The 25,328-nt window shown below is 43.3% G+C and overlaps 1 protein-coding gene across 1 annotated transcript in view; it reads right to left on the bottom strand.

Annotated features, from left to right (window-relative positions):
• HMCN1 (hemicentin 1) overlaps positions 1–25,328 on the bottom strand; it is a 173,542-nt gene that overhangs the window by 70,239 nt on the left and 77,975 nt on the right. Inside the window, 18 exon segments of the mRNA XM_039555766.1 lie at positions 2,734–2,857; positions 3,598–3,749; positions 7,484–7,636; positions 9,405–9,506; positions 10,777–10,900; positions 11,648–11,802; positions 12,102–12,271; positions 12,841–12,949; positions 13,970–14,251; positions 15,051–15,329; positions 17,280–17,434; positions 18,479–18,605; positions 19,073–19,220; positions 19,845–19,975; positions 20,970–21,164; positions 21,558–21,653; positions 22,546–22,818; positions 24,147–24,274. Coding sequence (XP_039411700.1) covers positions 2,734–2,857; positions 3,598–3,749; positions 7,484–7,636; positions 9,405–9,506; positions 10,777–10,900; positions 11,648–11,802; positions 12,102–12,271; positions 12,841–12,949; positions 13,970–14,251; positions 15,051–15,329; positions 17,280–17,434; positions 18,479–18,605; positions 19,073–19,220; positions 19,845–19,975; positions 20,970–21,164; positions 21,558–21,653; positions 22,546–22,818; positions 24,147–24,274 — 2,903 coding nt within the window.

Here is a 25,328-nt window from a genome sequence, read left to right as displayed (position 1 = left end):
TTATACCACAAAAACCACAATAATAATTTTTGTTACTTATCTTCCACACAAAATACACCCTAGTGAGGTATCAGCTACAGAGAAATCATAAGGATAAGCCAAGACGAGCAAAAAACTCCCTTGAAATGTAGCTAGAAAGGTAAATACCCAGTATATAAAAATGGGGGAATGCATTCCTGCTAAAAAGAAAAAGAGCTGCTGAGCCAAAAAGCTCACGAGATAATAATCAGCCCTAGAAGCCGAAAATGTCTTAAGCTGTTCCAGACAGTGCCAAGAAGGATACTTGGCTTTAAGAAAAACTCTGACTTACAGAGAATTTGTCCAGAGATGGCCAAATACAGCTGAGAGAATGAGAACTTACACAGTTGGCAAGCGAGTCAATGGGTTAACGACTTAATCAACAAATCATAATCTACAATTAGCTCATGTATCAGGCTTGTGTGGGACCTACTAATTACTGCAGTTGTTGGCACTGAGCACTATATTTACATTTGTCCTGCAGTTCAGTGATAACCTCATTATACACTATTACTTCCAAATCAGACAGTAGAAAAATCTGCTCTTGGAAGGAAAGTTTTCTGTGTAGAAATAAAAAAACCCAAAAGACTGGACACTTCAATTGAAACCTATTAGCTGTTCTTGAACAGTGTCAGGATTTAAGGAGACACATTTTTTCCGCCTGTTTTTAAATTTTGTGTTTCCACAATCAGAAAAACAAAAGTAACTGAAAAGGCAACTGAGAACCAAACCTTGGAACACAGCAAGTCAGCAATTTTCCGTGGGGGAATTGTTCATGGCTGGAGTCAAAAAGAACATGGAGGAAATACTGCCCCCCAAGAAGTTGACCAGGACCAAATATAAGAACCTTTGTTGTCACATTTCCTTTGCCCTTTAGTTTTGGAAACCATTACCCCAGACACTGAGGGTCTGAGTGCACAGAACCTTGGGGTGAGAAGGGAGGCAGTGGGACTGTCTGTGAGAAAAGGGACATTGGGTTAATCACATATGGGAGACCAGAACACGTCCCAAAGTGGCACTCAGGGGACAGCAAGACAGCTCTTGAGGTGGCTTGAAAAGACCAGGAACAATCAAGCTTTGTGTTTCTTGCCCAGGAAGTACAGAGCAGAGCTGCTGATTTCACAGTTTGGAAATAATTTAGGGAAAAGCCTGGTCCCTGTGGATAAGAAATATAGTAAGTGGAAAAAAAAAAAATTTGTTTATCTTTTTTTCTTTCTAGAACTCACAAAGGCCCAGATTCTTTATGAGTATTGTGGAACTGAAAATTGGAAGCTGATCCATTCCTGCAGAAGGCAAATTTATTTCCAAAGACTTTTCCACCAATTACTTTTCCTCTCAGCTAAATGAATTGAAACGTGCTCAAAAGGAAACTGAGTTTACGACACAGAGACGGACATTAAAGCATTTATTTCTGAAGGAACTGGGTTTAAAATTAATCTAATTATGCTCATAGTAACTGTAAGTAACCAAGCTTGTTCCAACTCCTGGCTCAGTGCAGATTTCCAACGAACCCAGGTCCAACTGTACTCCAAGTTATTTTTCTCCTGTGGCTTCTTAATTAGATTGCCCTTATGAGGCAAGTCTGAAGAGCAGTATTACTTTGTGGTGACAATCTCACTCAAGCTGGTCCTGCAGCTGAGCTCAACCCTGGCCAGCTTCTAATACAACACTAATTTTAAACATACACAACTCCTAACTAACTCTCTTCATTTCCTTCAGCTAAAATGGACAGAGATTACAAAAAATAAAAGAGGAATAATAAATATATCTATGTCACATTATACAGACATACACACCCGTCCCCAAACTCCAAAGGAGACCCTGACATTCCTTGCTCTAGAAATAAAATATTCCAGCTTATGTTAACCCAGGCTCGCTTGCCACAGCAGAGTAGATTTCTGAACTGCCCCTTTCAGATGCAAAAGACACCAGGACTTCAGTCAGGGGTACCCTAACCAAGGGAGGCAATTCTGAAAGCCAAACTCAGGAACAAATAACCTGGCCAGCTGTCCCTGCTCAGAACTCATCCCGACTCCTAACTTTTCTTGCAAGGTTTTCCACTTGGGATTGCCATAATGCTGGAAACTGGCAGAGTCCAACCACTGACCTACTGAAAGCAGAAGCAAAACCCAAAGGTGCCTCAATTCCAAATGCCTCTCTACACATCTGGTACCGTAACATTTCTAAAACAAACGACAGATTATTTTTCATCCTCATTTCACATACTGTTCATCCTCAGCAGAGCTGGATGGGGAACTCCCAGTGACTTCTTCCAGTGCAGTAAAGACAACAGAGCGCTGGCCCCAAGAATATCTCTCACCCGGCAGATCTACGTGGTTTTACACAAACTCATATTTTCTTTTATCATTTATAAATGAGCATTTATGCATTAAACTTGTGAATTCAGTTACAGTTACATTTCAGTTGTTGCAGTTACACTTCTTCAAGGATACATAGAAGGACACACCTACATGCTTTAGTAAATGAGGGTAGATATGCATATATATACGTATATACATATATATATATATATATATGTATATATATATATATATGTATTTTAACTTCCATACACAAAGCCCTCCTCCTCACCTGGCCTTCCGTTACAGGTTGGGACTGGTTTTACTCAGTGCTGCTCAGGGTCTGGGCCCAGTGTGTTAAATTAAAGCTCCAAGAACAGCTCTCAGGACCAAAACAAAAACATCTGTCACTCACCATAAACGCGGAGGTCGATGTCCCTCTGGCTCTCCCCCGCAGCGTTGACTGCCACACACGTGTATGTCCCCGTGTCACTGAGCTGGGCACTGGACAGTGCCAGCACCCGGCCCCCGGACAGGACCTGCAACGGGAGCACAGCACCTTCGGACACACCCCAGTGTCAAACACAGGCAGGGGGAGCTCTTAGGGTTCATTTCAAAGTGAAACGCTTGTTTCGCCACTGCTTTCCACCGTCCCCCTGCTCCCCGTGTTCTCTTCTAGTCCAGACTTGCAAAAGCAGAACTCTAACTTCATGCCAGTCCATAGGGAACTCCTGGCATTCTCAAGACTTCGCAGGACCTGGACGCCCCTCCCTCCCACCAGCTTCAAACATGCTGTCACACCTTTCATCTGTGCCCTGAGCTGTCCCTACAGAACACAAATTTCCTCTCTTTCCTTTCAGATAGTAAAATCAGCTTACGAAAACCAACCATGGCCTCTCATTTTACCTCTGAAATATCTCCTTACATCAGAGGTTGGTTTTCTTTTCTGAATTACTGTTGTATGTAATGAGCTCTCCAGATATCTTCAGCAGAGGAATTTGGTCCAATTTCCTCTTCTTCCCAGCAAGTGGAAAACATGTTGATGCAAACTTACTCAGTATGACATCAGCTGAAAGGACCACTTTATTTCAATGCATCTTTATCTTCCACTTCACACAGCAATTACTGGAGCTAAACTCACACAAATAACCCAGAGCAAAAGGCCTTATATTTTTATTATAAATCCTCCGACTTACTCTCTTCCATTAAACTGCACTGACTTAAAAGCCTCCTCCCACAACAGGGAACACCACAGATAGAGCAGATCTGACCCTGGTACCTGGAGTCCATTGTTGATGCTGTACACAGGGCTCCCATCCTTCAGCCACGTCAGGATAGGGGCAGGGATGCCTCTGGCTTCACACTCCAGCCTCACTGGATTATTGACCACCACTGTCACCATGTCACTGCTGCCAGAGATGGATGGGGGGACTGAAAATAAACGCACAGTAAAAGGGCTGTAACAGCTACATAAGAGTATCAATCACAACGAAATTAAATAGGCTGCCTAGTTTTGGATGTTACTTCTCTTTTCTCATGTTACTCCTACTGAACTCTTGTCACATCTTTGCTCTCTGCCCGATCCTGCTCTTCCCTTGCACGAGCAGGCAGATAACTGCAGTGAAACTACTATGAGCAATGTATGTGGGACTGGGCCCACAGCCCAGAGGACAGCTGTGAAACCCAGGAACCACACCATAAAACCAGAAAATATCCCCTCAAACTTTTCTACTATTCCATTTAGACTTTGTTAAAGGCTTTAGGAGTGGTGGGGATTAAAGGAGTTTACCATATAAACCACATAAAGCAAATCCATACACAGAGTGATAAATTGGCCTGGCACAGCATACAGAAACGTTTATCAGATTAGACTGGAAAACATCTGCCTGTGTGATGACAAAAAACATTGTAATGGAACGTCTAAAACACTTACTCTAGGCACACAGTCTAGCAAATGTTGTAGGGCTCAGATAGAAAGGGAGACAAGAATCATTAAAAAAGGAAGATGTTTCATGTACTAGGAGAATCAAAACTATTCTATTTGCTCCTACCACTAATAACTTTATCACTAAGTTTGGAAGTCAGTATCAGACGAAAATGTAATGCTTGAAGTCACTCCTGCAAAGAGATGAGAATGGTGTGAGCTACTCATACATATGCCCCTGTGTGAGGGAGAAAACTTGCATAAATTCTGCACTCAAAATAAGATTCATTAATGAATTTAGCAACCTCTAAGAGCCTGTAACTCAGGTTGTGGCTGCCCCACCTCTGAAAGTGTCCAAGGCCAGGCTGGACGGGGCTTGGAGCATCCTGGCATAGTGGAAGGTGTCCCTGCCCACGGCAGGGGGTGGAACTGGATGGGCTTTAAGGTCCCTTCCAACCCAAACCATTCCATGATTCTGTGATTCTCCTCACTCTTACATCTATTTCAGTAATAGCAGTAAGGGCAGAAAAAAGGCACAGGATTTTATAATTTTATAATTTTTTCCCTACACACAGAGTTCCTCCTATTGCAATGCAATGGCATTCATTGTTCTCAAATGCCTGAGAAAGCTACAGTGGGGAGAAAGAAGTGAAAAAAATGAGTATGCAATGAAATCCTATGAATATACTAAACTGGAATTCCACCTGCTTCCTTCAGTTGGCCTCCCTCGTTCCATTCAGTGTTAAGCCTGCAGTATCAAGGATTGTTTTTAATGCCAAAAAGATCTGATAACACTATTAACAACAGAAACTGGTGAATAAGACCAGTAGCTGGCCAAGGCAGGTGCTCATGGAAATCTAGAGCAGCCGTTCCATAAATGCAGCACAACTTTCAATACTTGGCATTTGAGCCTGCTCTCTATTAAGGAGTCATTGCTTCCACTGGTAAAGAGGGCAAAACACTCAAGTTTTGTCTTCTCAAGCTCATAAACTCTAAGGACAGTGGATGATAAACCTGTGGATGATGAATTCCAGCAGCTCTCCACTGTCAGCCTGGAGAGACACGAGCTGAATGAAGCAGGTTCATGGACAGGAGGTTTGATGCAATTAGTTCCTTTGATGCAATTAGCTGTGGCTGCAACTGCACGTACTCTGTTCTAGAAGGGGAAGCTCTGTGTTTTAGTAATAAAGTTTTAGCTCCCTCGAAAACTTTGGACGTGTTCACTGAAATTCCACCACCCCTAAAAAGACGCACATGTACTGAGGGGTTATGTTTCATTTAACTAGAATAATGACCTTTGCTCTGAGGATTTCCTGGGAATTCATCACTGGGTGGGGTTAATTGCCTTTGACTGTGTCTTGTGCCATCAGTTTTTCCCATGATGGTCATTAAACCCATGGAAACGCACCGCCCAAGTCATTAATTAACATTAATAGGAACTATATACTCTGTGTGCATCTCAGCTGGGGACACTGTGCCAAATTTGGGCCACACTTTTGCATGGAAGACTCCCACAGAAAACCAGCTACATGCACATGCATGAATCAAAGATAAGAATTTAGGTTATGGCCACATCCAAAAGCCACTGAAATCACTGGAAAAGCTCCGATTTGGCTTTTGCTCAGGTGTCTCATGTCAGTAAACACCCACACTTCCACTTCACCTTACTAGGCACAGCACATTTTTCTTTAAAACTCCTGAATTATGAAAGAGAATTTGACCTGTGTTCTTTGTCTACTGTGAACTTCAAAGTCACCTAAAACAAACCCCAGCAACTGCCAGGGCCCTCCAAATTGCTCCAATGATCCCTTAAACAAAATATCTCTTCCACAAATTCATTCTTCCTAGAAATGCCTTCCCTTGGCACATTTTCTGCATTCAAAACACCTATTCTAGTGTCACTGAGAAAACAAAAGAGTGAAGAGCATGGAGTGCCAGGACAAGGGGGAATGGCTTCCCACTGCCAGAGGGCAGGGTTACATGGGATATTGGAAAGGAATTCCTGGCTGTGAGGGTGGTGAAGGCCCTGAAATGGAATTCCCAGAGAAACTGTGATTGCCCCATGATCGCTGGAAGCGTCCAAGGCCAGGTTGGATGGGGTTTGGAGCAACCTGGGATAGCAGAAGGTGTCCCTGCCCATGGCAGAGGGTGGCACTGGATGGGGTTTAAGGTCCCTTCCAACCCAAACCATCCTGGGATTCTGTGATCATGTGACAAGTGACACCAAGTCTGTTTAGCAAACTGGAAAAGGAGGAAAGCAAAGGTGGAGCTTGCAAGTGTTATTCCTAAGTGTCACAATACAGGGCAAAAGGAAACAGCCTCAAGTCGTGCTGGGGGTGGGGAGGTTAATTTGGATATTAGGACAAATTTCTTCATGGATAGGGTAGTCAGACACTGGCACAGCTGCCCAGGGCAGTGGTGGAGTCCCCATCCCTGGAGGGATTTAAAAGCCATGTGGACGTGGCACTTGGGGACATGGGTCAGTGGTGGCCTTGGTGGCACTGGGGGAACGGTTGGACTCGATGCTCTCAGAGGTGTTTTCCCAAGCTCCAGGAGTGACAGTTCCGTGGTTCAGTGACACTTTACTGTGCCATAAATCAAGTCCCTCCAGATGGGAGAGAATTTGCTGAAAGTCCTTGCAAGGAGTTTCAAAGATAAACTGAGACTTTTCCTTGAGTTTCAATGCTTCCAGATAGTTGTTTATTAAGTCTTATCAGAGGAACAGAGCCACTAGCGTGACCCAGGTACAGCATAGAGCACAGAAAAGCAGGAGTGAGCCCTCTCTATCAAGATTTACACAGCCTTTTAAAGATATTTTAACCAATAGTTACTAAAAATGTACATTATTTTCACTTTCCTACAAATTATTCAGTAACACAACTAGGAACTGTGGAATTCTCTATCCAATCATTCCAAACTACTTTTACTGCAGAATATGGAGTAGGAGAAGAAAGAGAAGAAGCTTTAGAGAACAACAACAATCCTCCATTTTGATATTTTTTACTCTTATTTACTTACTACAAAGAGAAGCCCAAAATCTCTAAATTTTTCACCCTGTGACAATCTTACATAGTAGTCTATCACCTAATTCACACCACTGTATTTTCTAGTTCTTGTCTGACCGTTGGTAATTTTTTCCAAGGTTTGAGGCTAAAACAGTGTTGTTCAGGGGGGTAAAAACCCTTAAAAACAGGCAGAGAAATATTCTCAGCACTCCAGGTTCCTACAGTTCAGCACTCACCATGGACCTGGAGGCTGTAGAGCAGCTCGGCGGTGCCCGCGGCGTTGGCAGCCAGGCACCTGTAGAGGCCGGAGTCGGCCACCTGTGCGCCCTCGATGTGCAGCACCTGCCCCCTGTCACCCAGCGCTCGCCCGTCCTTGGACCATGAGATGGCTGCGGGGGAGGAACAGGGACAAGTCACCAACAACCCCGACAAACACAGCAGCATGGAGCCATCACCCCGGCCACCTCAGCTTTCACACACAATGCCCACCTTTAACAGTCAATGGCAGTGTTAATTGTGATTAAGAATAATAAAATGCAACAGAAAATTAGGAAATTGGAAGATTTGTACAAAATACTGACTATGCTCCAGAATTCAACAGCAAATTGGACACTATCATCCACACCCTCCCTAGATATTTATGGAAAAGTGTTCTGAAATTGAAAAATTATCACGCAAAGCAAATTATAGGAAATTTACTTATCTTACACCAAGGTGAAGAGCAGCTGTTTAAAACCACACAAAAATATGAAGGTGTCCCTGCCCATGGCAGGGGGATGGAAGGAGATGAGCTTTGAGGTCCCTTCCAACCCAAACCATCCAGGGATTCTATAATATGTATCAAATTTTTTTACCTTTTACCCTAAATTGTCACTACATGAAACTGAACTACCTGGGACAAAGAATCAAAATGTAAGCAACCAAATCAAAGTGCAACTGGCAGGTTACAAAATGAAAATAAAGAGCAGAAAACTGGTGTTACTGCAGAAGAAAATTTTATAGAAGTTGACAACCAAGAAAATCTGTGGATTTTGCATCTCAGCCAAAAGATGGCACCATCCATCAGGAGAATGGGTCACTGAGGCTTTGCTGGCACCACTTCACTACTCAGATGAAATTACTACTCATGGAATGATTACCTGTAATACACAAGGGGTTTTGGGGAAAGACTCACACCCACAAAGTGCTCTGGCCTGACTGACAGACAAGACTTGCACACAGCTTCTCTCTTTTCCAGTGGGATGCTGTGCTCTCACTTTCCTGACTAATGTTATATCTTGACAATAGGATGGGCCATCACATCATACCAGGGGTGACCAAACTGTTCTTATTGCATAAAATGATCTAAAATCCATCATTTTAACTGTTTGTTCTAAAATAACTGAAAATTTGGAGGAAAAAGGGAGGAAAAAAAATTTAAATGAGTGTAAAAAAGATATAAAATTCTTATGCTTTTGTAACATTTTAGTTCCTCAATATTTTAATTTTTTAATGTAAGTATAAATTATTCTAGAAAATAATACTTTGCTGTGAATTAATTATTGAAAAGGCAGAAAAGGAGAAGCTGGATGCACATCTGAAATTAGTAACATCCTTCTTCTGAAAGTGTTGCTATAATCAGCACAAGAATAATTTGCTATATTAGATGTAAGCTCTTAGTAACTATTCCCCCTCTTTTGCTCTACAATAATTGATACAGCAAATTGCTCTCATAATAACATGCCTTTTTATATCTTATCAGGTAACAAAAACCACACATTAGAAAAATCCCAGACATGGGCACACTTGACAGGCACACTCAATCCATGAAGTATTTTAGATCTGCCTTACACTAACAAATACTGACCTGACAGGAGATAAAAGTGGATGTCTTTAAAGCTCATTCAGTAGAAATCCAACAGTGCTCCTGCCTGTGGACAGGGCATCACAAGGGAATAGATTATCCTTGTGATGTGTTTTCACTCATGTATCAGTGGGGATCACTGAATTCCTCAGTCCTTCCTCCATGTCAGCCCATACATTGACATTTCCCATCACACAGTTTCTAGCTGGTTTAAAACCACACAATTAGCTCCACGTTCAGCACATCCATTACTTTCCAAAGACACATGAAAGTGAAACCCTTTATGAGATGTTCCCTGAGGTGCACATGGATACCTGGCAGAGGGTTCCCAGACGCTTTGCATTCAAGATGGATTGGATTATTCACCACCACGGTTTCATTTAATGTTTTTCCTGCATCTTCCAGACTGGGTGGTTCTGGGAAAAGACAAAGGCAGCAGGTTTTCATTAATTCAGCCACCCAGCTAGCAGAGCATCCAATCACAAAGTCATCTACCCTTGGAGAAACTTTGGGCAATGAGTTGCACAAGTTTCAACTGCTGGATGACCAAGGAATTTCTTCAGAAAGTTCATCTCTGAAATGGGAATACTCTCTAATTATATAATCTCATTAGTTGTAAGAAGAATAAAACATTATTTTTGTTAATGTTAATTTTTTTCAGGAAGAATGGAACTTAAAGTATATTTGCAAGTAATGGGTACACAACACAGAACAGCAATTCTTTCTTGTGGCAAGCTCCTCTCACTTCACCTGGTGAGAGTAAACTGAGTGGTGTAGACAGCTTTAACCTTCCTGAAGTTCAGAAATCTGAAACATGACAGAAACACCAGATAATGACACTTTGAACATGAAGACTGACAGCAAAGGAGAGCTTTATGAGCAAGGGACTGACACTGAAATTAGTTGTGATGCAACTATCACAGTCTGAGTGTGGCTTCTCTAGGTCTCATCCACGGAGACTCTGCAACCTCTCCTCGCTTCAGTTTAACATTTTCCAGTTACTGGCTTGGTTTGGCAATAAAAGTCAACATAGCCATACTCTGTGAGAATATTGCCACAGACTATTCCTGCACCTCCTGAGGATTCCCATACCTCCTTTGAGGACTGGCTCACATCAGCAATGCACAACACTTCGTGACCATTTCTGAGCCAAATATACATAAATCATGGTGAGAGCGTTTTTTAAATTCACATGCAAAGAACAACTTCTCAAGTTTCCCTGATTCTTTTTACACTGTTTTTAGCTGCAAAAGAAAATTCCTTTTAAACAGGATGAAAAATCCCCTTGCAAGAAAATGCTCCTTTCTCAGTAAAGTTATTCCTGTAAAAATTTCCCATTGCAGGGTCACGGGGAATACCAATATCCACAAAAAGCTTGGATGGAATTAGTAATGCCAGTGGTGGTATATCACACATTGATTCAAAGAGTACCCTTCTGAGGGATGGGTTAGTAGGAATGTGTTTGACTTTTTGGGATACCTCTGAGCAGCAGAGGTACCTGCTCCTTTCTGTGTCCTCTGGTACCACAGGCAAGAGGCTGAACTCTACAAAAGCCAGTTTTGCCTTACTAATGGAGTGGGACAGAGAAGGAGAACCAAGAGGTGGATGTGCAGAGCCAGGAGAAAAGCCAGAGCAAAGTGAGCCCAGCTGCAAGAGCTGTGGGACAGCCCCGTTGGGCCGCATTACCGTGCACGTGGAGCCGGGTGTGCTGCTGGGCCTCCCCCGCGGCATTGGTGGCCACGCAGGTGTAGCGGGCGGCGTCTCCGGGCAGGGCCTTGCCAAGCTGCAGGACACGGCCCGAGGCCTCCAGCTGTTCCCAAACACAGAGAGGAGCCGTGTGACACCACTGTCCCCATGTGACACCACTGTCCCCGGCACAGCCGCTCGGCAAGAGGGCAAATGGACACAGCCAGGCTCATCCCCTCCCAACCCGGCTCATGGAAAGAGGATACAGCTGGGTCAGAGATGCCAGTGGCCCTGGGACAGCAGCATCAGGAGCTGTACAGGTGTGAGGAGATCCAGCTGACGAGGTGCAGGCAGTCAGAGGAGACTGCAGGCAAGATGCCAAAAACTGCTCCAGCCATGGGAAATGAAAGTCATTGCAAGCACTCACCCTAGGAACATGCAAGCCCTCGGGAGGGCTCTTCATGGAAAGGCAGGATCTCACCAGGAGAAGGGAATTACAGGTAGATGCTGCAGTGATTACAGAACAGCTCAGCTAATCCCGCCTCACAGGGACGACTGGCTAGAGCCACCTCACAATCAGCAGATAACCACTTGACCTTGAAGGGCAAAATACCACTGGAAGGAGACAGATTCTGAATTTCCAGTCATGGACTCTGCTGATACGAGGTGTCTAGTGGGATTCGGTCGGCTAAACACTGCTATTACCTGAGACACCACCCTAGGCAGGTAAAAAGCCCCTCACTCTGCAAGATGGATCTTAAGCACTTTCGTATTACAGGGTGAGGGAAGCAAAAGGAAAAGAAGCACTAACGTGTATAACTTACTGCAATTATCTTCCATGGTTTGGACCCCATAAAAGAATCATGCTTACTCTGATATTTCCCCTGGCTGTGTTTACTGGCTGTCCATCTTTTAACCAGGTTATGGAAGGGCTGGGGATGCCACTGGCTATGCACTGCAGCGTCACAGGCTTGTGGAGCACAACTGCTCTCTCAGAAGGCCCAGCTGATTTAATGGTTGGAGGAACTGCAAATAGCACCAGAAACAAAAATTATGCATCATTTAAACATGTACATTTAAATGTATAGAAGCCATAATCCAGAGGTAAGTGCAGCTTTACTTCTACTTCCAGATCTAGTGGAAGGTGCCCCTGCCACAGCTGGTGTCCAACCCAAACCATTCTATGATTCTATTTCATCTAATCCCCTCTCCAGTTTTTCAACCTGCTAATACAAACAAACATTTATAGAAAGTTTGAGCACCTTCTTGCCACAGATTTGAAATAAAAGAAGTCTGCTGCTTCCTGTCCACCTTGAGTAACCTACCGTGCACTGTAACATCAAATTCCTTTGCATGTTCTCCCGCCTTGTTTGCAGCCACACACTTATAGCGGCCGCTGTCTGACACTTGAGCTTGAGAGATTAAAAGTTTCTGTCCGTTTAATAAGACCTTGTGTCCAGCCTCCTCTCCAGCTGGTTGACCATCTTTGAACCACCTACCAAAAAGAAAGTTCCATCTCAGATGTCTGTGAAAGTAAGATCAATGACACTCCTAAAATATGCACAATTCTATTAAACAGAATTCCTCAGTAACTCTGCATTTCTAGGGAAGTCTGCAGGTGCCAGGTTGTATTCCCCTTGTCTGAGTGCCATGGATTGCAGGGTCTATCAGAAAGGGAGTATTGGGGAACAGCCACTGAAGACAATGTCAGAAAGGTGACAACACATACCACCAGAGGCAGAGAGGAACCTCCAAAGCAAAAGCAGTCATGGGTGGCAGAAGAAAAGGGCACATTAAGTTGTGTTAGCAAAGAACTTACAGTTTTGTCTGCTCTTGTTTTCTATCCTAATCTCCAGGACATGGACATTGGCACAACAAACAAAACTACTTTAAAATAAAATCCTGATGTTGCCAAGTGAGTGCCTGATGGTGTTATCAGCAGAGCCAGGAGTTTGTCCTCTACTCATTAACCACCAACTGATTAACACAGGTGGCTCATAAAGCTCACCTAACGAACCAGCAGATTTATCTGTATTTTTTCTACTGTCGTATCAGTGCCCTTACGTGATAGTTGGTGAGGGTGTCCCTCTTGCTGAACAATCCAGCTCTAAAGGGTTATGGAGGATCACAATGTAGCCCAAGAGCTCATCCCCACCTTCCACAAATGGTGGCACTGTAAGAGAGAAAAATCCACCAACAGAAACATTTACACATCACAAATATCAAACAAGTCTCTCTCAAATAGCACTGTTAAACATACCCTGATTCATTATGAACCACTGTTCCTTTTTGAAGGGAAACATCTGCCCAGTGACATTTTGTGGCTTCAAATCACTGTTCACACTTTTTTACTATTTCTTGTTTGGTTGTGTTTTCCAGATTCTGTCAGAAGAACCTTGTGAATGGGTGGGAAGGAGGGGCCTTTTAGCACCCTCTGCCAGCAGAAGGAGAAAACAAAGGTGCAGAGGATACTCTTCCAGGTCCTCTTCACCCTGTCTCATCCTCTCTGGGAAGGAAGCACTGCCACACTGCTCGTCCATTATCAAGATCAGTGACATTTACCTGCAGAAGCAGAAGGGATGCTCTACATCTGCATTCAGTATTATGTTCAAGTGAGCAAAACCTAAAAATCAGTTCTTTACAGTTCTCTTCCATGTCAGGAGAAGGTGATTCACATTTTTTTCACAATGTGAATTCACAATTCACAATGTGAATTCACATTCACATTCATTTACCTCAAGACATTCAGAAGGGACTGCTGAGATACAGACTGTGGTAATGGATTCAAGGGGTATAGAAGAAAAAGTATTTTTTTCAGTATAAGATTCAAAACTTGCACAACTCAAATTCAGAGAAAGATGTCCTCTCCCAGAGGCAACTACTCAGCAATATTTTTCATGGATTTCTGTGATTTTCTTCTCTGAAGACAAGTAAGAAGAATTTTAGAGGTTACTGAGAATAGTATTTACCTACCACACACACAAAAAACCTTCAAGAACTAACCTGAAAGTACAAGTCTTCAACTGTCCTGTAGCCCTGGACAGAAAAGTTGTGCAGTGCCCAGGTCCAGCTAGATACAGAGCGTGACTAACTGATCTTAATATATTGATACCAACAGAAATAAAACCATAGGTTTTATGGAACTTTTCCATCTTAGGTTTAAAGGAATCTGATAAATCCGCAGCTCACACACCTAAGATTTCAACATCATACTTGATTTCTTGTTCTCCAGCTATGCTTGTGGCCACACACCAGTACTGGCCCCGGTCAGCCTCAACGGTGTTCAGGATCTCCAGCTGCTTCCCCCCAGCCAGGATACGGAGCTTGTCACTTGCTTTCACTGGAACCCTATCTTTTAACCAGGTCAGGAGAGGGGGAGGGTTGCCAGCAGCCTTACACTCCAACGTCAGGGAATTACCAGCAACCACCTTCCTGCTCTGGGCTGCGTCAGCATTGCCTTCGATTACTGGAGGAACTGCAGGAAGGAAAAAATATATTGCAAGCCATTAATTCTGTAGCCAGAAAATGTATTAATAGAAAATGGGTTCGTTCCACCCACTCTAGCTCCATCTGCCATCACGTCACGCACAATTTCATGTGAGAATTTGCTGCTGGGGCAAGGCAAGGCAGAGAAGTCAAATGATGTAGTTCAGAACTGACCAGCTGTATAAAACAGAGGATATGCAGGACTCTGAGAGGGAAGAACTAGAGAAGAAGGACTTAAAAGAGTACACTAAAGATCCCACCCAGAGTGGGTCTTTCAAGTAAGTATTGTTTAGCATGGAGATGTGAGATAGAGAATGATATACATGGAAAAGAAATAGTTGAGTAGAAGAAAGCATGGTACCAAGGCTGGTGAAGGGAGGGCAGGGTTAGATGGGGTATCAGGAAGCAATGGTTCCCTGTGAGGGTGGGGAGGCCCTGGCACAGGGTGCCAAGAGAAGCTGTGGCTGCCCCTGGATCCCTGGGAGTGTCCAAGGCCAGGTTGGACGGAGCTTAAAGCAAATCTGGGATGGTGGAAGATGGGGGGCATGGGGTGGGGGGCGGCACTGGATGGGCTTTAAGATCCCTTTCAACCCACACCATTCTATGATTCCATGAAGTCATGAGTTGTTGGAGAGTCCCATAAAGCAGAGGGTCTAAATCTCCCTCTACACAGCCCTGCCAACAGAGGCCAGAGTTTAATCACAGCCACTGCCAGGCTGCAGAGGCTGAAAATGTGTCCTACAGCTGTTCTGCAGGAGCAATTAAGCAGTCCAGGAGCTGTCCCTCACCATAGACATCCACGTGGAACAGCTTCTCTGCAGTCCCCGCAGCGCTGCTCACACGACACGAGTACTGCGCAGAGTCTGACACCTGCGCCCGCGGGATCTGCAGGAACTGCCCTCTATCCACATACAGAGCCTGGGGGCTGGAAATCACATGCTGCCCATCCTTGTACCAGGCGATGGTGGGCACAGGGATTCCCTTGGTTTCACATTCCAGATTTATCAGGTTGTTGAGGAGCACCGATACCTCTGTGGTAGTGTTTCCTCCCTTAATACTAGGGGGGACTAGTTCAAAAGACAAAACAGCAACATTAAAGCCTTAGGCTACAAGTACGTGCAGATTTAAACAAAACATTAAAATGCTGTAAGAATAAAATATCTTCATCAGCCTTCCAACCCTTCCTGCTGTGTTTTGTTTAGTTCTTTGCCCAGCAGCGCTGATCTATCACCTGTACAGTTCTCCAAGGCACACAGCGTTGAAAGCATGAAGAGAACAGAACAAAAAGGCCACCAGGTTCCAACGTGTGCCAGGTTAGGACAGCTGGGCCTCCGTGCCTCCTGCAATGCATTTGGGCAGCCCTCTTCCCTATCTCCAAAGAAAGAGCAATCCCTGGATACCTAGGGAGGTGCATCCTCCCAGGAAGCATCCTTCTATTGAAAATACCAAACACACCCAAGAGCCTCCACAACGGCAGTGGGAACTGCTCCATGCTCCAAACTTCTGAGGGTGAAGTCACTTACTTTGAGACTAAGTATGAGCTTAACAGTCTTGCTTTATACTCCTATTTTTGAAGCTTTTTGGCCCATAGTCATTTCCCTCGCTCTCTAGGCAGCAGGACTCGGATTTTTCTAGCAAGCAAGCTCTTGTGTAAATCAGCCAATATAAAGAGTCCGTAAATCTCTATAGAAGCAATAAAAACACAGTGCAATTGGCAACGACTAAATTTATGGCTGCTGAAAGTACCAGATACATCTGGCAGACACATTAACTCCTCTGCTGCCAAACATGCTCAGTACATCCACGGATTCCTCTAACTTCCATAGTAGTCATTGAAAACACCACTGCAGAAATGTAAAGCAAAGTGTCTGTGAATGGATGAATCCCCACCTGAGACAGGTCCTGCAATTATCAAACTACAATGAAATATTTACTAATTAAACATTATTTTGTATCAAAAACCCCAAGTCCACCGAATCTGCCAAAACACACCCAGTTCAAAGGCAAATGCATTTCTCTATCAGAGATGAGGAATGGTTTTAATATGGTGTTTTGGAAAACTATCACAGCCAAAAGCAGGGCTAAACAGCTGAAACAAAGTAAGAACTAGCAGGAATTAGCATTGAGGTTCCTCACTTACTCTGTGGGCTTCTGTTTGTCCAGACAGGACTAATGAGAAATATAAAAATAAAGAGAAGTTCCATTCTGCTGTCATAAATTCATCTTTCCTGAAGAATCTGAAATAAATCGACTCATCTACGAGGATTTTATCTGGTGGGGGAGGAGGGGAGCCATTTTATTCCTCTAATCTCAGAACAGTCACAATCCCCTGCAAGTCTTCCCAGCATTCTTTGCTCATGATAGAAAAAAGTTTCACCATGACTGGTGTACAGCCACATTCCTGTGCCTGTGGGTGCTCTGTGCTTCAGAAATGTCCCAGATGAGAGAAATAATGCACATTAAGTTCACAGAATCACACACAACATTCAGGAACAAATCTATAGCAAGTGAGGACTTGAGAGCTCGGAGACTCAAATCCCTACCCCTCACACTCCAGGCACAAGAATTTCTGAGTCCCATAAGGCACAGGGTGTATCCTAGGACCAGGTTAAGTAAAATAAGACCAAATGCATGTTAAAATCAAAATCTTACTAATTTTCTCCTCCTTAAGACAGATCAAAGCAATAAAGCCAATGTGATAATAAAATAATTCAGTTGAAACTAATAGCAGAATTTGAGAATGCCATTCAAGATTTCTGGCTTTCGCTAATTAGAAAAAAAAAATCATATAAACACCACTTCAAGGTGTTTTTCCAAGCCTGCAAAGACTACATCCATACTTAACTTCATACATACAAATACTCTAAAAGGTAATTTTGTGAACACATGACTATTAAATTAAGTTTACACACAAATTTTGTAGCATCAGAGACTTAATTTGTATTTGCCTGAGTATAAAAGAAACCTGATGAGTAGAACAAGAGGATCTTCTGGGACCAGGCATTCCATAAACTTACCGTGGACAATGAGCCTGACCTCCTTCACCTGTTTGCCAGCAGTGTTGGTGGCGCTGCACTGGTAGCGACCCTTGTCAACCCTGCGAGCACTCCTGATGTGGAGAACTTGGTTCCTGTACAGGAGCTCAACATTGGGATCACCCAAAAACAAGGGCCTGAAACAGAGACCATTTTGCTTCACAGAACTCTGCCCCCACCCTTTCAGCATTAATTTAAACTGCCAGTAAGAAGAAGAGGCCCTTTGGTGGCAGTAATTGTACCATTCAAGAGTGCCATTTAGCACTAAATTAATGGCTTTAATCACAAGAACCGCCATGCAGTGACAAGCTATTATGACTAACTCTACTCTTAGCTTCTAAAAGAAACCTAACCACAGAAAGTACTTTTCGCAGACCTCCAGGATGCCAGCATCAGAGCCAGAGTCACATGTCTTACCTCAGCTCCTTTTCCTAATTTATTTAGTCATGCCAGGCCTTTGCCGATAACAAAATGTCAACTATTACACAGGAACTACATATCCATAGCAAAGAGTAAGGAATTGCCACAGCAGGATACCTGTGAGTCCTGACCAATGCCTACACTGAACTACATTGTTAAAACACCAAAAACACCCAGCCCAGCTGGGTTTTCAGCTAATATTTAAGCCATCAAGAATTCTTCTCCTGGTGTGCTTTCCTGGAAGATGAGATGAGGAATGGAAACATGCAGGCTATAAATGTTTTCAAATCTTTACTGTATGTATGTATACAAACCTTTGTATACACCTATATGTATTTCAAACCTTTAATGTATATATGCAGAACTGCACAAGGCACTAGCCAGCAAAATGTTTGATATGAGCTCTGTCTACCAGTGAAAAAATCATCTCAGCTAAACAACTGCATTTTAACTAATGATGTGTTTAAAATAATTCAGGCAGAATAACTCACAGAATAAACCCAAAGAAATGGTTCTGCTTATCTTGCTTCACCGTCACCTTGCACCAAAAACCCAATATCTGCTCTGCAAGTGCCAATAATGGGTGAGTTCAGAAAGAAAAATGGGATGTTAAGTTTTGATTAAAGAATTTACCACCTCACACCACCCCAAATGCTGATGGCACTGAATTAACACTACGTAGTTGAACACTGAACCTCCTCCCTCTTTGCTCTAGGGGAGGATGAGCCTGACACAAACCACAAAAGCTGCAATATACTCACTTGCCATCCTTGAACCAGTGAATGTCAGGAACAGGGAAGCCTTTGGCTCTGCATTCCAGACGGATTTCCTGGTTGAGGATGACTGCCACTTCACCAGCGGTATTGCCACCTATTATGCTTGGTGGAACTTTAAAAAGACAAACATTAAGGAAGGACTGGTATTTAGCCAGGGAAGCTGTGCCCTGTGACTGAAGGGAATGCAGCAGTGGATCTGACTGTTCCCTTGAAACACCTTTCATGTTCACTGCAGAGGGAATTCCGCAGATCACAACAGCCTGTCTATCGTGACAAGCACCTCCACACCTGCACTGGTGAACTGTACCGGGGAACACCTCTATGTCACACTGCACACCCCAAATACAAAACAAGGCACCACAGCCCAGAAATCAAAAGCAGCATTTTGTCTGGGTTGCTACAAGAATGGCAAAGTTTAAGCACTCAGTGCTTCAGCAGCAAATAGTTCATCATCAGTGAGTGGAAGAATCTATTCATAATGACTTGAAATTTATTGGCTTCTTAAATGTCAACCATTTTTCCAGTCACCAACTAAAACCCAAACCAAACAAAAATCAACCCCAAAGCCATGGAACTAACCGAGTATATGGAGGTTAAACAGCTTCTCAGAACTTCCTGCTACATTTATGGCTTTGCATGAATATTGTCCAGCGTCCTCAGCAGTAGCTTTCAGGAGCTTCAGTATCTTCCCGTTGTGCAAAATCTGGAGAGCACTGCTTTCCACAACCTTAGAGGAACCCGAGACATTAGCCTTATGTGATCCAAGCTACAGCAGCCAAGTATCACAGCTGGATTTTTATAAGAAAATGGTAGTTTTAGTGGAAGGATAATCTGTTTCCCCTTTCAGTTTCAGCACTAATCTCCTGCCCTGCTGCAATTTATTCAATATGGTTTGTAGCTCAGCCTAGGGCAGGGAGTGGGGAAACTCCATCCAGCAGCAATGGGCAGTCCCACGAGTGCATAAAGGGACCTCTCCTCATCTTAAACTGTGACTTAATCAGCCACATGTAGAAAACAGAGGACTCAAGGATAATCCTGAGGAAGTCCATTCACCTCTGAAGGTTCTTATTTTGCCACCCATAGAATGAAAAAAATGGCAATATTGGTCGCCTCTGCACGGACTGGCACCTACAAGACAGGGAGATTTCTAAGGCAAATTCGTAAGGGAATATTGAAAATAAAGAGTTTACATTTGACTTACAGAATTAATGGATGAGCCATATTTAGCTGCCTTCCTGTGGGGGTGTTCTTAGAGCACTTAAATATACATAAAGGCATGTACATGTATTTATTTTGAATGAGTTCTCATGTCAAGCCCTCAAAAGTCCGCAGTTAGATTAATCCCACATACCTGGATATCATCCTTATACCAGGAGATGACTGGGAAGGGGTTACCAGTTACTTCACAGAAGAGACTTACAGGGTGATGAACAACCACAGATGTATTTGTCACCTTATCTTGATCCCTAATTTCAGGAGGAACTGCAAGAAAGCTCAACATCAGGATCTAAGTCTTCCATTCCAGTGACTTCCCCCTTCCTCCTTTCCATCCCAGTCAAGGACCACTACAGATCAAAATTTCTCAAACCCTTCTCATTCCCTTCCCAACATTTCCATTTCTTTCAGCTCTGGACATATGTCCCTGCATCCTTTCTTCTCTTTGCCAAAAAACAGTCTTCTCTTGTCCAATAACAGACTCCCAGGGAAACTCACTCAAACACAAGCACCATCAACATTTTAAGAGAATAATCTTTAAATTAATCTGAAATTTAAACTTGAAATCTCGTGTTATTTGCTTAGCATATGAAGGAAGCATATTCCAGATTCATCCTTCCTCTTCACTGGTCCAGTCATGCCCAAGAACCCCATCTATCATTTGTCCCACTATGAATGCAAAGAGAATGGCCTTAAGTGGTGGATTAGAAAGTTCCAACCCCACTGATAAGCCCTGCTGGCATGAGATGGGATTCCTGCTTTTCTCAAAACAATCCTGCTAAGGCATTAGAACTAACTATCATGGGAAGTGAACAAGACTGAAACAAAAGTAGCTTGTAGGGTTTCTATTTTCTAACTAGGATTCTGAAAGAAAAAGAGTACTAGCAACTAGAAATCTCCTAGTCTGTGTTTATTCTGATAACTCTTCTCTTATTTGAAATGCAGATCTAGCCCTCCATCTGTAATTTCTACAGTACAAAGCTTCACTTGTTATTTGCATTAAAATTTTCAAGTGTAACTGGAGTTTCTACCAATAAGATGTAGCTGGATCCTTGAGCAAAACAAAGATGATAAAGTCATGGAGAACAGAAACAACAGGGGAAAAGAAAAACTATAGAGAGTGTCAGAAAAATAGAAAGTTCTCAGATGAAATTTTATAATTTAACAGCACAAGGGCAGATTTGGGCCATGCCATTTCCAACAAGAAAATAGAAGACACTTCTCCAAGCCAGCTCCCCAAGGGCTATGCTGTATTATTTACCATGGACTTTCAGGCTGTATCTCCTCTGTGTGCTCCCAACCTCGTTGGCTGCCACGCAGACATAGTCCCCATTGTCCAAGGGCGTGAGGGCAGCTATGACCAGCAGGGTCCCATCCTCCAGCACCGAGAGCCCTGGCTCAGCCCCGGTCAGCTCCCGCCCGTTCCGCAGCCATTTGATGGCTGGCTTGGGAATACCTGCAAGGAAAAGGGGAAATGGCCACAAACGCTTCGCTCAGCTCAGAACAAGATTGATTCAAACAACACCTGCAGCTTGCTGGAAGTCTTGCTGGAAGGACAACACATGGGAGGCCAGGAGCTTCCAAGAGGAAGCCCCAGCTATTACAGGATGATTTTAACATTAAAAATCTTCATCCTATACATTGTAAAATCCTTGTTGGCTAGCAATGACTTTCCACAGGACTTCCACACACAGTGGTTATTTAAATCGCTGTTAGCTTGATTTTTTCCATATAAAGCAGACATGGAAAATACAGTGTGGATTGGACAGTTTAACAGCAGCTCTGTAATTTGCAATGGTCAGCAGAAAAAGATCCTTTTGTCACTACAAGGGGTAACCAAGACACTCACCTTTTGCAGGGCACGGGAACACAATGCGCTGGTTGGCCACTCTTTCTTGGAAGGGGCTGTTGAATGGAGGGTCCGGGTCCTCGATAGTGGGAGACTCTGAAAGAAAATTAGACCCAAAAAACTGCTTGATCTCTGCTCCAAATGTAAAAATACAGTTTGACAACACATAATACTATGTCTCTCATTTACACAAGGTCACATTCCAATAACCCTCTTTACATTGACTGGAATGGGTACTATACAAGGAGTCTCCATTTCAGCGGGAATATTTAGGAAGTAAGCAGCACAAAGAGGCTTTCAAACTTGACAGAAAATAGTTCTCTTTAAATCTTGCTATATTTATTTTGAAGGCAATGTTTCTGCATAATCTGAAAAATACTATTTTAACTATTTTTTCCCCACACCACATATTTTAGTGCTACTGCCATCCTTTGTTCTCAAGTCTCATTTTAAACTTGTGTGCAGCCTGAGACTATACAAAGAATACTCTCTACAATTACATAAAGTTACTGAGAGTTCTTTGTTGTTTGTAAGAAGTGTTTCTCAGCACCTCTAATCCACAGGGATCAGAATGTTGCCTTTAGACTTTTGCAAAGAAGAAATAGTTCCTGCTTAGCTTAAGTCAGTCATGCTCCATTGACATCTGTCAGCCCCTCAGGTGAGGAGTTACACTACATATTTAAATTGGCACGTTGACCACTTACCCTTTCACCATTCCAACATCATTTTTTAATTTAAATATACATATAGAGAGAGAGCGCAAGAGCATGTGCTTTTTTTTTATTTCTGCAACCTCTCCAAAGACTATTTGCTCATTCTAATTCTCCTCAATTACCATCAGAACATAACATCTAAACCAGATGTGGCTTTTGCATCACGTAACAGTGGGTGGCAGAGAGCCCTGCCCTGCAAAGCCCCAGCCCCACGGCACTGGCAGGGAGTCCCTGCCAGCCCGGGCCAGGGCAGGAGCGTGGCCCCAAGCAGCTACCTTGCACTTGTACTGTGACCTCCGCCGTGTCACTGCCCACATCATTGGTGGCCACACAGGTGTAGACGCCAGCATCAGGGAGCTGGACGCTGCTGATGCCCAGAGCTCCGTCCGGGCTCTGCAGGAACTGCCCCCCGTCTGTGGGCACCGCGCTTCTGCCTCGGAACCAAGAGACCAACGGGGCAGGGACGCCCTGAGCACTGCAGGGAAGCTCCACTCGCTGCCCAGCCTGCACTTTCAGAACTCGAGGCCCACGCTGGATCCTTGGAGGAACTGAAGAAGACAAGTTTAGTCTACAGAAATGTGGAAGAAACAATGTACAGGACCATTCCTAAGGCTGGGAGAGCTGGCAATGTTCAGCCTGGAGAAGAGAAGGCTCCAGGGAGACCACAGAGCACCTTCCAGTGCCCAAAGGGGCTCCAGGAGAGCTGGAGAGGGACTTGGAACAACGGCCTGGAGGGACAGGACAAGGGGGAAGTATTTTAAACTAAGAGAGGGGAGACACAGACCAGATACAAGGAAGAAATTTTTTATGGTGAGGGTGGGGAGGCCCTGGCACAGGGTGCCCAGAGAAGCTGTGGCTGCCCCTGGATCCCTGGAAGTGTTCAAGGCCAGGTTGGACGGGGCCTGTGTGGCACCCTGGGCTAGTGGAAGGTGTCCCTGCCCATGGCAGGGGGTGGCACTGGGTGACATTTAAAAGTCTCTTTCCACTGAAATCATTTTATGATCCTATGAAATTCTTTTCTAATTTTATAATTTTAGAAAATGTTCCTTATTCACTGAAACCAAACACCCTCAGGTGTGGAAGGTATCACTCAGGTGACTAAAAAAGCAGCCCTGCATGTTCTCTGCACAAAATAGGATGGGAAATACCCTGGTGCTGAATTTATTTGAACAAGCCACATTTCAAACTCTACTGCACAACTCCCATGAGCACTGTCATATTCTGAGCACACTGGAAGAGCTGTGGGTACTGGCTCCTCATAACACAAAACAATTCAAAAGCTTTTATGATAAAGTTAATCACATTTTCCTTTTGGCATTTTAATTTCCTTTCCCTAATCCCTGATCTTTGTAGACTTCCAAACACAAGTTCAGACAGGAAGATAAAATATGACTGGAGGTGATTTTGCTAGTCCTAAAGAATAATATAAATCCACCATAAGTCTTTTGCCACAATATTTTTTTCCTAAGGATCATTGGCAATAAAAAGACTTTAAAAAAATGCCTGAAACATTAACAAGTGATATTTTTCCAGACGTGATATTGTGTGAGTGGTTAAGAAACAGTGGTTGAGCCCCAGTATGGGGAGAGCAGGAGAGAGACAAGGGAGTGACATGGGATAAAGGTAAGGAGGGGGACACAGGTCCTGGAGTGGCTGGAGCCACTAGGCACCTTTACACATATCTATGTATTAGTGTGTGTTTTTACAGCATTTCTGTTCCACAAAATCAGTAACTCACATATGAAGAGAATATGACCTGAAAGAACCACAGCTGAGACGATTTATTGTCAGTCAGGAAAAACATTTGAAAACCTCTTCAAGATGCTCAGTTCCATGTGGAAACTTGCAGATGATGAACCCTGGAGTTCCAACTCACCATGTACACTGAGCTTCACTGACTGAGTCACGTTCCCAGCAATGTTTGTGGCGACACAGATATACATTCCACTGTCTGAGACTTGGGTCTCAGTGATCTTCATTGACCCTGAGGGGAGGAAAGTGTGTCTGGAAAAAGAAGAAGCAGATAAACTGTATAAACATGTATGGAAAGATGAATGACCTCTCCTTACACGCTGCTAATGATTGCTATGAGCTAAAATAACACCACTCTGACCATATTACTCAACTATGACTTATATTTACTCTTTTTTTTTCTAACTCTTTATGGAGCCCCTATATTCAGAATACACAGCAAATATCTAAAATTTAAGATCCAAATTACAAAATTTGGTTCTAGCTATTTATAGGACTTATTAAAATGTGATAGCGGCAGAGAAATGGAGCTCTTCATCCTCCTGTTAAAAATTTTTGCTCAACTCAGGTCAGTAGGGTCAAAAAGTTAAAACTTTTAATACTGCTTCATCCTGCCAAAAAATGACGTTACATTGATCCAAGATGGAAGACAGGATTTTGATTCAAAACTGCCAGTTCTGGTATTTATAGGAATTGTCATTATTCCCCAGTAAATAATTAACTACACAGCATTAAGTTCTCCCACAGTTCTGGTCACAGATCTCTAACACCAGAAGCTACACTGGCCAGATAAGCCAAAATCTTCTGTAGGAGTCAAAGGTAATAGAGAGAGAAAATAAGTGAGGAGGGAAGAAAAAATGACAGCTAAGGACTGACAAGAAGAAATTCAAGCCTGGCACTCAAAGTAACACCCAGAATTGGTGGGAATCGGTGGGATCATCTGTCTTCCTTTCTCTGGCACTAATTAGGACAACATTATCATAAGGACATAAATGGTGAATCTGGGGATTGCAATGGCTGGAGAGATGAAGGGAAGGAAAGCGAAATGTATTTTCTTCAGTGTAAAATCTGTCTGATACTACAATTCCTCCTCTGCTGCCTGTATCTTTCCAAACTTCTTGGTACTTCTTTTATAAGCCCAAAAGACAAAATTTCTGAGGCAACTTCTCCTCCTTGATTTTGTCCAGTAATTATGTTTGCTTTCTGATAAAAGTTCCCTCATATCTGATTTCCCTCTCCCTTTGTTTACTGTTCACATTTCTAACAAGATCTTTGGGTGGTCTCAAACAATTCTGTTTGGACTAAT

This window comes from Corvus cornix, chromosome 8 (assembly GCF_000738735.6).
Source record: "Corvus cornix cornix isolate S_Up_H32 chromosome 8, ASM73873v5, whole genome shotgun sequence".
Taxonomy (NCBI): Eukaryota; Metazoa; Chordata; class Aves; order Passeriformes; family Corvidae; genus Corvus; species Corvus cornix.
Note: the sequence above shows the minus strand (reverse complement) of the source record. Positions and strands in the feature narration are given on the sequence as shown.